We start from the raw sequence: 13,542 nt of genomic DNA on the forward strand, positions 1-13,542 counted from the left end.
GTAGCCCGTTGTGAATGTAGAGGTTGAACTCACCTTTGTTTCCTCGACTCGTATTGAGTCCAGCAGATAGTGCAGAAGCTCCTGGCTGTCCTGCTGTTGGTAACCCTTGAAGCGTGGAGCCCTAGAGCAAAAGAAAAAAACATTCAAATTAGGAGAGAATCTCTTTAAAATCATAAAAATAGACAAACTCGTTTGTCCGCAGACATCTATCCCACACGTTTAAACACTTGAGTCAAAAGAAAGAAAATAATCATCTGAACAAGCAACAATAGGAAATAAAATGTCTTTTCAAAGCCTATTCACTATTGTGTCTGGAAAATCCTACACGTCTTTATAGCTTTGTGATGATACTGTACTGTGGCTGTTTTCTGTTTGAACAATGAAAAACAATGAAGAGGCTATGTACACAAACACATGTTGTGCAAAAGAGAATATGACAATCTTATGTATACGTAGCCATGTCTAAGACTATATCAGACTAATTTAGTTCAGATTGGGCTGATAGATATAATTTTTACCTATTTAGTGTTTCAGACAGAGAGAAAAGAAGCAGCATGACAAATAATAACAAAGTCATAAATACACACCAATACAGTCAATTATTTAATACAGTAAATATACAAGGGTACAGAACTGCCAGGACGCTGTCTTGCTGGACTTTCAGGGTAGACGCCTCTACATCCTGGACATTTAAGCCATAGCTCTTAGAGGGGAGGCTCTCCTTGGATTCGACCCCCGGCTGTCCACAGTGGGGCAGATGTGAGGACAGATGCCGGGGGCAGATGGGCAACTGAGGCTGGAGCCACTGCAACCTGTTGGGCCGAGTCAGCCACATGACCACAGGACAGGTTGGTCTGACAGGCTCAGGACGCCATGGAAGACCTCAGTACTGGTCTGAGAGGCCAGGAGTCATCACAGAGGACGTCTGGGAGGAGGAGGAGGAAGAAGAGGGGGAGGGGACTGGGGTCTTTGGTTAATCCTTATGGTATCCTTAACAGAGCTCTTGACTATTTAAAGTAACAAACCCTTCATCCTCCATTTACTTCCAGCTCTAAAGGTTAATATTGTCAATGGATTGACGTTATGTAATGCAGAAATATTTTTTGTGGTGATGTCCAAGTGAATTTCTCTCTTTCAAGTGTCACCATTTATTATAATATTATCCTTTACATATAGCATTTTTCACTGTAAATCTTGTATTTTCCTGTATTTAATTCATAGATCATATAGAAGTTCATAAAAGCTCAAGAGTAAATTCAACGATTATTATATCAAACAGAGAAAACTGAAGGAGTCCATTTTTTCTGCAAAATATATCAATAACTGAACGTAAAAACAAGTGTGTCCATCCACTGTCATTGATCAAACTCGATTTTAAAACATGGGTTTTACTGGCGAATCAGTGTTTCCATGTTCACTACATAGCTTCTGAACGGCCAAATGGGCCATACCTTTTGTTGAAAAAGCCACTTTTCCTTTAGTGTTCCCTGTTTTAATACAATAATCTTTGAATTTACTATATGTTCAGTGAATTAAATATAGGAAAATACCTGATTGTGACTGAAAAATGCAAAAATACAGAGGATAATATTAAAATAAATGGTGCTAAATCACTTAAGAAAGGTTAAATAGAGAAGAAAATTCATTTGGGAGGTACCACAGAAATAGCACTGGGTCTTTATGGGTTAAGGGGAATACAGATCAAAAATTCAGTGACATAAATGATAATCTAAACAGGGTACTTGCAGGTTTGAGGAAGCCAAATTTATGACTTTTTGGTCAAATTTCACACCTTACATTCATATAAATAAAATCCAACAGGCCTCATAGTTATTGTGTTGAACTAGCCACAACCATATTTCAATCCAGCTAACGTTACATTTCCATTTGTCCTTTAATGATGTTTGTGCTACTGACGTTGAAGCTGCTAAAGCTCATACCTGAACCCCTCCACCCATGAATGATACTTGGAGGACAATAGTTAGGATAAAATGATCAACACTGATTACACATCTGACTAAATCTGTACAAAGATTTACAACGGGGTTTCTGCAGGTATCAGCAAATTTAATTTAATGCTTTTTAATGCCACTTTAAACAAATGTAATGCCCATGTCCAACTGCAGATACAGTTTTATATATAGTTTTATGACTGTTTACCGTTGACAGGCTTTAACCAGGTTCTGAACAGTTTCTCCTCCAATCACTTCCACTGAAACCTGCATTTTCCCATTTTTCCGACATTTGCTAATATTCCCTCCACTCTTTCACCACAGCATGAGCATGCTCACAGCACGTCGCATTCCAAGCATCCGGTGTTGTGACTTCGTGCATCAGCCATTAACAATAGCCAATTAAAGGGTTCCACCTGTCAATCATCACACTATACTTCCGATCAAAATTATTAAATGTTTATACAATCACAATAAATCGTGAATAACAATGTTTTATCTCCATCAAGTGTATTTAATTTTTTAATGCCTCTGGACATCAAATTTAATACTTTTTAATGCCATTTAAGAAAAATCTATTTAATGACTTTTAATGCTTTTTAATGACCCGCAGAAACCCTGTACAATGAAAATATAGAAATACCATTTATTATGTTTGGGGAATTTTGAGTGTCAGATTTAAGAATTACTGATCAATTTTAAGGACAATCACATTTAAGACTTTTTAAGAATAAATTTCTACCTATAATACATAAGATTACTAACAAATGTCTGGTTATGAAAGAACCGTCAGTGAAGCATACTGTCATATCATTACACTCATAAGCAGTGTAGAGTCTATGCTTCAGCCCATAGCCCCTCTCATGCAAAGAGATCACTGACAATGGATAATTGCCGTGACATTTACTGACATGCGGCCAAGAGCTGATGTCCATGTCAGTATCAGACGTACAGATATGAGCTGACCACCTGCCCACAACACAGGTCAAAACCAGGAGGTCTGCACGATCCAAAACGCACCCCCCCCCAACTGTACATGCGGACATATCTCTGGTCTCTAATGTTTTGTTCAGACACATGGATGAGGGTGGGGGATGGAGGGTGGAGGGACAAGGGACAGGGACAGTAGAGACCACATATGTCACTTTTTTTTGCCAGTCCTAAAAACAAAGAGGATGTGAAGGAATGTGCTCTTCCCCCGAGAGTAAAAACCAAAATGTAGAGGAGAGTGAGACGGAGCGAGTCGGAGAGACAGATGCAGAGTGAGACGGAGGAGATGGAAAAAGCCTGGTCGGCATCAGTGGAAACGAGGAACTGTGGAAGCTCATCCCAGTGGAGAGAAGCAGAAGGGCCCTGTAGCGCTGCTCCCAATCTGGCCAATGCAAACAGCTGCGGTGCTAACACAATTAATAGCCGGATGAGTTAGTACCAGACACAAGGCCACACAAGCTCCCCCCAAACAGACACACACACACACGGTCAACACAATCAAACGCACCCTCCTCAATAAGACATTTATTTAACATTTACCAACACATGCAGAAAAATGTGACGAATGCTTTACAATATGTTCATATATTCGCCTCTCTCACTCACACATTTTATAGTATATTTTTTATTCTTGCTTCATCATCAGTGCAGGCTACAGTTTCATCCATTTCTACCATGATTTTCTACAAATGCCAAAAAAGACAGGTGTCAAACCTATTTTATTTTTAATTTATCCAACTACATGATTTAGGGACATGTACAATTCACGTACATAACACTATATCGACAAAAGTATATGGACATGTTGAATTCAGGTGTTTCTTTTTTTTCCCTTTTTTCTCCTCTTTAAGATAATAATAATAATAATAAAAAAAAAGAATTCAGGTGTTTCTTTTCTAACAGGGGTCTGGGATACAAAACAATGACAAATGTCTGAATATAATTTAATATTGTGATAAATATCATTGCACTGGTTAGTTCTGTTTAAATTGTTATCTTTGCTTCCAAAATGCCTCAGAGATGACTTTTACTTAATTTCTTTCAACATTGATTGATTGATTGATTTTTTTTTTTTTTATCATCGACTATGATTTTAAAAGTTCTTCCACTAAATTTATAAAATATTTTTTCCTGTAAATATTAATTTTCTACCACAAATAACCATCTACTTTCTTCACGTCACAGAGGAAGAAAAATCTGCCATTAAACATCAAGGAAATATTGATGTTTTTATCTCAAATCCTCATGAACAGGACCATCTTACAGCTGTAGACATGATGTGTCCCAATATTTTTGTCCATATGTATATTTTAAATATATAAATATATAAAGATCAATATTTCACCAGATTTCAACATTTCCGAATATTTTTGTCCATATAGTGTAGTTCACATTTTGCTTTTGCTGTATTTTACATATTAAAACACTCTTACTGGATTAGGGCTGAACAAAAATCAAACAGAATACAAGATGAATCATAGTTAATAAATGAAAAATAAATTAAAATTATGTGATTTTTTTCCTGCGGTTTCTACTGCTGCATCTCAGTAGCATCCTAGTGGTAACACGTTTTACTTGTATTAAAAAATTGGCCATATTGCAATTTTGATAATATTTTAATTAACTGTTCAGCCTTACACTAGATTTTTTTGTACAGTTAATGAAATCCTTTTTCAGGTTTAGTCATATTTCTAAGATACTGTGGACCTGATAGATTCTGAACCCTTTGGATTTTTGTTCTCCACTCAGCATGTGTACAAGGCAGTAGTTTTATTATTTTTAACCATCTGTGAATATCTGTCTCTTTTCTACATCCAAAAAGAAGTGTTCCTTGGTGTGCCAGTCCTGACTCTTTCAGAGATGTGTATAAGCCATGTAAGCCTGGGTACTCGATGGAATCCATTGTTGTGCCCTGCTATTTCTATCAGGGATGTTCAAGAGTCCCTTATAAACAATCTCTGAAAGATGTGAGTATGATGTGGACATTTACACACACCACACAGATAAGAGAGCGAGCGCTTCTTCATTTTTTTGTAACACAAGGAAGTGTCCAGTAGCTATGCAACAAACTGAATCAGTCATTGAAAGTGCAGAATTCCTTATTGTGGCCTGTTCATTCAGCTAATAAATGTCTAAAGCAAAAGCTGGTTGTTATAACGAGTACCTATACTAATACGATTCTGAATAAGTAGTGGATTTTTATTAATTTTGCTGGTTTATTTCGACAAAAGCAGGTAAGTATAAAGTTTAGTGCATTTGTGTGACTTCAGATTTCCGGTGCCAAGACAATGTTTTACCCTTAGATGCATAAGTGGGTTTAAAATAACCTGAAGTTATAATTTCATATTCCAGGTATTCCTCAAAAAACATGTGTTTGACATCATGCCATGTAAGTTTTAATGTACGTTTTACAGAGTTAATGAAATTGTAGTTTTTGTATTACTACCCCAAGCTTCCACAGGTGGGTCAAAATGATCCCCATTCATTTTCAGTGGAATTTCATCTGAACCTTTGATTCACGCTACATTCATTCATTGTACAGCAATTCTACACCAATGGACTCACTCACTCAAAACTGACATTGACATTGTTCTATTGCTATTGTATACTATATATTATATACTGTATATACTTTGCTTTTCAAATTTTCCAAATATAAAAAAAAACTTTTGAAATTGTTAAAAATGTTAAAAAAAAAAAAAAAAATCTAACATGAAATCACTCTTTCGTGGACTGAAAAATAATACAAATGATTATTTTCAACATGACAAACTGAGAAAAGTGGCATAAAAAAACACTGATTTTAACACAGGTCATTTTCGATCCATTTATGGAAGAGTGGAGGGTCCAGACACTCATGATCCAAGGATTAAAACAATTCTTGAACTAGAAAAGCGCAGACCTCCGCCAAGGCAGATCAGAGCCCCCCCGATCACCACCAAAATTTAATCATTTGTTCCGTGTGCCAGTATCAACATTTCCTGAAAATTTCATGAAAATCCGTCCATAACTTTTTGAGTTATCTTGCTAACTAACCAACAAACAAACAAACAAACAAACCCTGGCAAAAACATAACCTCCTTGGTGGAGGTAATTAAACGCTAACTTCCAGAGTCCTGCCACCACTGAATAGCTCTGTAGTGGAACATGGTCTGGGTACAAGCTGGGACCGTCCCTGGCACCAGATAGTGTGTGGTGCTGACCATCCAACCTACGTATCTGGCAGAGGTCCGAGCCCAGATCGGACCCCTTCTGTTGGCAGAAGGAGGAGAACGAGGCAGGCTGTGGGGTACTCAGCTGGTTGGGTCAAAAGCATGCACACATATGCAGAGGCTCTCACATACATAAGCTCGCTCAAAACTGGACTCAATAGGCTTCCAGTGTTACAAATAAACATTCAGACTGATCTGGGCCTTATTAACCTGTACACACATACTGGGAAAGACAGTGAAAGAGAGAAAAGCGCTCTCCATCCTCACAGGTCAAGGGCAGACCAAGCTCTCTTATGGTAACAAATGCCTGTGGTGACAAGTCAGGTTGGCAGGCTAGATTCAAGGAACGCAGCCATCACAAAGGTCACTACAATGGAGGAAAACGTCCCAGTAAACAGGAGCAGTTCTTGACCCTGTTCTTCCAGGCGAAGCTCCATGAATGACTGAATATAGACAAGTAGTTCTATACAAAAGGGGGAGAGAAAAGCATTTGAGAGTTTGAGCTACAGCGGTGCAACTGCAATCATGTACACTTTATGGAAGTGTTGCCTTTAAGTGAATAAGGCCTTGAACGCAAAATAAATGTCAGTCCAAACCTTTAGTTGTAATAATAATAACAATATTAATTTAAAGCTACAGGAGCCGAAACCAGGGGGAAAGAAAGTCAGGATGTGAAAATACGCCGCCTCCTTCTGCAGCTCTGTAAACTTAGGGAAAAGCATCAATACACCACATATAAATATAGATGAACCTGACACCGTTTCACACTGTTACGGAAAAGTGAAACCACTTTTCAAGGCGTCCACATTAAGAGACAGAGCACAGCAGTAACATCAAGTCCAGATCACATCTGTTAGCATTTGACCAGCAATCAGTAAAACTGGGCGACTACGTTTGGAAATTTTCAGCTTCAGAAGTAAAATGTGCTGAATCTTATATAGTTTGATGAATTAATGAATCAGAAAACAAATGACAAAAGTGCTAGTTGGCTCATGTCAACATATATGATAAAGGGTTATACATTTAAATAATACATTTATATATCTTACACTAGTGAATGTATTCTAATGTGCAGACAATGTTTTGAAGTACAAATAACAACTCAGAGAGAATGTGCATCTTGAAAAGAAACATAAAACAATATCCACTTTTACACAGTGATCCCAGAAAAAAGGTCAGATGGTGATCCCACCTTTTTTCCACAGCTAAGCCAAAAGAGTAACAGAGGTGAGACAGACTGGACTTTTACACAGCGGACCTGCCTTCGGGAATCAAAGGGGCGGAGACACAGCGCAGCAGATAGTGTAACGGATGTAATGATATGAAAATTTCATATCACGGTTATTGTGGCCAAAATTATCACGATTATCATTATTATCGCGGTATTGTTGAAATATGCTCAAAATGTTCAAAAAGTACTTACACACCACCTGAAATAATATAACCAAGTTGTATTTTGGAATAAATTAATTAATTAATTAAGTAATAGGCACAATACACTCTCTCTTGGCAGAAACATTCAAATATTAACATGTAAACATGAAACATACAAATGTGCATTAAAGATGGCTCCCTATGGCCATTGTTAGACTATTTTTCATATCAAGTTTGAGCTGTTTTGGTTTTGTTTTCATAGATAGATAGATAGATAGTCTCTCTCTCTGTGCGCTTGGACCAGGTCTCTCTGTCTCTATTTCTCTTTCAAAGTGCGGTAATCAAACACGGTTATCATGATAATTAGAATTTAAATGGTAATACGGGTTAAATGGCAATTTGACCATGGTTTATCATTATACCGGTAATCGTTACATCCCTAGTGTAACCTATAACTTGCGCATCAGAAATACCCCAAGCTTAGTGGAGCTGGCTCTAAAAACAACAATGGAGGACATACAGAGTGCAGCAATGTTTATTTTAGCAGTGCAGGTTTTAAGTTTAATTAAACTGTTCTCAGCTGCATTTGAATAGAGTTTTTATTCTTTTGAGCTTAAAGTTTTTACCTGTTTTATCTGTTTATCTTGTTTTGTTTTTTGTTTGTTTTTCTCATGCCTGTACTTTTTATTGCTTCCCTGTTGTAATGCTTTTAATGTTTTATGTAAAGCACTTTGAATTGTCTTGTACATGAAATGTGCTTTATAAATAAACCTGCCGTTCCTTGCTTCAACTCAAATAGTGTCTCCCCCGTTCGACATCTTTCTGGTTGTGTTGATATGTTGGTTTACTGTACACGACCCACGCTCATTTTTAAATCCCCCCCAGCGTGTGGGTTGCACACGCAATACGTCATCAAAACGTCACACCTTGGTTGTGGAACGAGAGGTGTTCCTTTTACATAGCGTTCCAGAATCATGATTCCACCTTTGTCACAGCTCTGTTACTACCTCTACAATTTAATTTACGCAGACATTGTTCCAGAATAAAGGTGAAATATTCCTGGAACAGAAGCGCTGTGTAAAAGGGGCTTATAACACAAGAGATAAATATTTGCCACTGCATCTGTGCAAAGACTTCTGATATGCAAACATCAGCCAATATCGATGTGTCGCCAATATATCAGTGAACTGACATTTTGATTTTACCATCATTTAAATGGCATCTTTACAGCTTAAACAAAATGCTTCAAAAGCTCCACTATTTATACTTCGTAGAGCGCTGAACAAGAAGCAAACGGACACTATATATATATATATATATATATATATATATTTTAAAAAAAGAAAAATTCAGAAAGATGAAGAGCACAGATAACCTTGGAGTTTTTGGCATGTGTGTTAAAAATGTTTCCTATAAGACTATGCTTTTTTTTATATCAGCAAATATGTTTAAATGCTGCATCTTTATTATTGTTTTCATTGAAAACTTTTGTATAATTTATGTATTTCCCAGGATTTAAGACTGCTTATACTGTAAGAGGATAGCACTTAGCAGCGCTACCATTCATATCTGTAATGTGCATGAACATACAAAAACAATCCCATACTGGCCTTCACAGGGGTATAAGTGGAGCGTACAGGTAAACGGTGCTGAGCCTTACAATTGTATCTCTCCATTCAAATGCATTTCAGTGGAAAAGATGAGGCCTACTTAAAAATTAGACACAAGTGAGTGCATACAGGTGTGTGCACTGCTTACTGTCTGAATACACAGTTGACTGCATGTATATTGTACGCTGAAGTGGTACCAGGTGAGGTAGCAGCGTACACACTCACATAAACACACACACTCACACACATACACATACAGAGGCCCGTCTGATTAAAGCTAGGTACCAGAATAACTGTCAAAGCCACACCAGAGACGTGTCTAGTCATCCATCGCCAAACGCCGCAGCCACCCACCTGCACTACTTAACAGCGCAAGACCCCCCCACTCCCACACACACACACGGACCGTGGACCCAACCAGCAGTGTACCATGCACAAACAAGAACCCAACCAACCAAACGTTTACACTGTTCATGAAAGAGAAGAAAAAAAGTGCACATGTTGAAAATGTAAAGCGGTTTCCGCCCATCACACAGCCTGTTAAAACCTTGCTCTGGATCAAACATGACACAGGTGGCACAACAGTGTGGCAAGTTGTAGAAGAGCCACAAATAGATAACTGCCATCAGGCATTGGATGGGGTACAGTGCCTTTACTGTATGTTGTGTATGCTCAGCTTTGAAAGCGTGAAAGGGACGGAGCAGGGACCAGGTGCTACCTGGGTATGGCTGGTTAAAGTGGTTATCACAGCAACGATGGATGAAAGCTGAGGCTCTTTTGTTGTCAAGTGCTGCTGTGGGAATGGAGACTTTCAATTATGGCACAGTTAAACAATTCAGTCAAGAATATGTTATTTGCATACAGAGACTTCTCCTAAGGACAGCTTTGGTCAATATTTGATTCTGGTCGATGATGGCAACTTATAATGATCATTATTCTGATCTAATTTTATGTCATATTGTGTTATCAGAATTCTGCTATATTATGATCATTTTCCTTGGAGATCAGCAGCTAGGATTACAAATGTAATTTTGAAAAGCAAAAACTACGAGCATCTGTGTGTTTATTTTAACTAATAAAGCTAATTTTTTCCCCCTGGTTTACTTAATTGTATTTATGTCATTAAGTTTACTGGTGATCAATTACAATAGCATCAGTAACTTAGCTGCATTAGCTGATGTTAGCATGAATATGTATTGAATTCTATGGTCTGTCAGTTAGCCTGCTAATTAGCTCAGGTAGCATTTATTAATGCGTTTATACATTTCACTGTTATAATGTTTCTACTGTTACCAAACATGTAGTCGATAAGATGTATTAAGGATCTGAAATGACCTGATGGGGTTTCTAATGACACTATGAGTTGACAAAGTTGTTGTTATATGTTTTGGTTTCAGCTTAACCCAAATATGACCATAGGCTTTTCATGGCTTTACACTGGCATTTGACATCATAGAGGGACCATCTACTATTAATGTGAAGTCCATGAATTTATCAGACTATTACTTAGGAGAGGCAAAAAAAATTATACTTTAATTCTAAATTAAATAATGAATTAGATAAGTATTGAAGTAATAATACCTGGGATATTGTACAATGTACTGGTCATTAATATAAAATAAACCCAGAGAGGTACACACATACCTGACCTGAATGGTTTAATTCCACTTTATAACCACATAATTATGATTGCAAACAACAATATTTTTGCACTCTTATTTATCTACATTTCGTTTACTTATTATATTGATAATATTTGTACTTTATAACCACATAATTATGATTGCAAACAACAATATTTTTGCACTCTTCATCTACATTTCGTTTACTTACTATATTGATAATATTTGTCAAGAACATATTGTACAAATTGCTGCTTTAATTGTGTTTAATAGAGTATTTAATATGTATATTTGGGATGTAGATATATTTTTTGTAGTACTGATAATTTCTTGCCTGATACCTTAATTATACTTGAATGGAGCAACTGTAACACAACAATTTCCCCTGGGATTAATAAAGTATTCTGATTCTGAAATATTATTTTGTTTTCCTACACAAAAACAATAGTTCTGTGCCGACTATGGGATCATAAATATTGGCAAGTTAAAAGCAAAAGCACAAAGCAAGAGAGACGTTTTGACGCCTTACTTTTGACAGAGCTGGTTGAAGAGGATCTTGGGATTGATTGGACCTTTTCCTGATTCTTTCATGCTTTGGAGGAAGGAAAACATGGCGGCTGTCAGAGGCTCTGGACCGGGCAGCAATACAGTCAGTGAACTCTAGAATAAAACAAGGTCAAGTTATTATACAGGGTTCCTACAGGTTTCTACAAGTTAAATTTAAGACTTTTTAAGACCTTTTTAACCCTTGACTGAATCACATGACTTTTTCAACATGTCACAGCGTTGGAAGTCAGTCACGTAAACCACTAAGGACAATTGCCTTTTAAAGTGCAGACTTGAAACGCTCTCCCACTTGTTATTTGACGTTGATAGAGCAAATACAACCAGAGATATCACGTTTTGAACATGAACCAAACAAACGTGAGTAAAAGTATGAAAATGAGGTGGGGCGGGCATTATATTTCTGACCATATCTTTGTCATTTTTTGTCCTTTTTCAAAGCAGAAAAAACTGGCCGAATCTGCGGACTCTAATCCACAGACTGCATTAGCATTACAGGTAAGGGTGAAGACGACCCCCACCTGAACCAGAAGCGGAAACCGGGAGGACTCGGGGGGTGAGAAAACCAGAGAAATTCCTATGTAAAGATCTGCTTTTATGTCAAATATTTGAGTATAGTTTTAATTTATTACAATTTTAATTTCATATACCTAATATTTGGTACCAATATTCACTTTTAAAGCCTTTGACATGGCTCGTTAAGCATCTTTGTGTTATTTATGCAATAAATTACATCAACTTTTCAAATCGGATTTTATATTTTGTGTGTTTTTTGGCCTTTTGTGTTGATATAGTAGGTTAAAGTGAAAAAATAATACGCAGATGAGATAGATGAAGTTGTGCTGAAAAAACAAGATACCAAACATGGGTATAATAAACATTTATTTATATAGTATATAAAGGCAAAATCAAAAGTACTCAAAAACGGCCAAAATAGGCTCACACCCCTAAGGGTTAAGAGTACTTAGAACAGAATTTAATGCACATTTAACCGGCATACTGGCAAAATTTCATGACTCCTACAATTTTGGAAAATATATTGATTTACTCCAATGCCTTGATTCTCACTGTTCTGAGTCATTTCTCACCGGGGGCTGCAAAGTTAGCGATAATTGGCTCCTCATTTTCAATATAAATTGTGGGGTTGGAATGGATGGAACTGAGTTGACTAGCGTTACTTTCTTTGCAGCTTGGACACATTTAAACACAATACAGCCAACAAGTTTATTGCAAAATAACTTAAACACCTACCATATCAAATTTAATACCTTTTATAGACTTTTTAAGGTATAAAATGCAGATTTGTAAATTCAAGACTTTTAAGACTTTTTAAGACCCCGCGTGAACCCTGTTATAGTATGAATTCCTGAGAACACAGATAAGTATGATTTCGACTGTAAAACTTAGAATGTTCTACTTCCTTTGTCTGGGTCAGTGGTCACCCAGGATATGAATTTAGAAGATGTAAGACCAAACAAACACTCAGTATTATGATGGACATTGATTCATTAAAATAGGTTCTTCCAAAGCCGTTATATGGGGAGAGCAGAAGTAAACTAACACGTACCAGATTGGTCTCGACTGGGGGGCAGATCCTCAGTTTGTACCCTTTCTCCTTCACCTCCTGGATGAGGTCAATGAGCATGTGCGTCTGGGACAGATTCTGTAAAAGCACAATCAGATTTTAGACAGTAGTAACAACAGCAGATGAGTATCATTTATAACGTGAGGATGCATGGTTCTACACTTTGATATTAAATTATAAAATAAAAAGGGTCTGGAATGTATTTGGAGGAAAAAAATTACAAGCCATAATCATTCAAAGCTATATAAATATACCACACTTAGCTTGTGGCAATTCAATGTGGTTAATTAAAATACCCTTGTGAAATGATATCTCCATTTTAATAGGATTTGTACAACTTGTGGTGAGTTCATTATTCTCAAAGAGGCTTTCAAATATATCCATGATCTGTGAGTTTGAAATGTAGAGAAGATCCTTGGTGAGGTGATAGCCTGAAGCAGTTATTGTCCCTTCATGTTAGAGAAGCATCTTTTTCTTCCCTTTCAAGAGATATTTGTTTTGTCATATCCTGGCAATGAAGACAGTTGCTATGGAAAACGCACAATGGGGCTGGCATTGTGAACACAGACATAGCTCATCCTCTGACAATTATGTGTTTTCACCAAAAAGATTGCAATTTTCAAGGAGACAATA

General features: G+C 37.0%; 1 protein-coding gene across 3 annotated transcripts in view; it reads right to left on the reverse strand.

Moving 5' to 3' along the window:
• The window catches only part of usp45 (ubiquitin specific peptidase 45), a 55,013-nt gene that overhangs the window by 17,663 nt on the left and 23,808 nt on the right, over nucleotides 1-13,542 (reverse strand). For all 3 annotated transcript variants that reach the window (XM_030158551.1, XM_030158550.1, XM_030158549.1), the window contains exons 7-9: nucleotides 12,892-12,987; nucleotides 11,290-11,420; nucleotides 34-121 (exon numbers count right to left, since the gene is read on the reverse strand). In XM_030158551.1, the coding sequence (XP_030014411.1) occupies nucleotides 34-121; nucleotides 11,290-11,420; nucleotides 12,892-12,987 (315 nt within the window). The remainder of the gene's footprint in view (nucleotides 1-33; nucleotides 122-11,289; nucleotides 11,421-12,891; nucleotides 12,988-13,542) is intronic.

Source organism: Sphaeramia orbicularis, chromosome 16, assembly GCF_902148855.1.
Source record: "Sphaeramia orbicularis chromosome 16, fSphaOr1.1, whole genome shotgun sequence".
NCBI classification, from domain to species: domain Eukaryota; kingdom Metazoa; phylum Chordata; class Actinopteri; order Kurtiformes; family Apogonidae; genus Sphaeramia; species Sphaeramia orbicularis.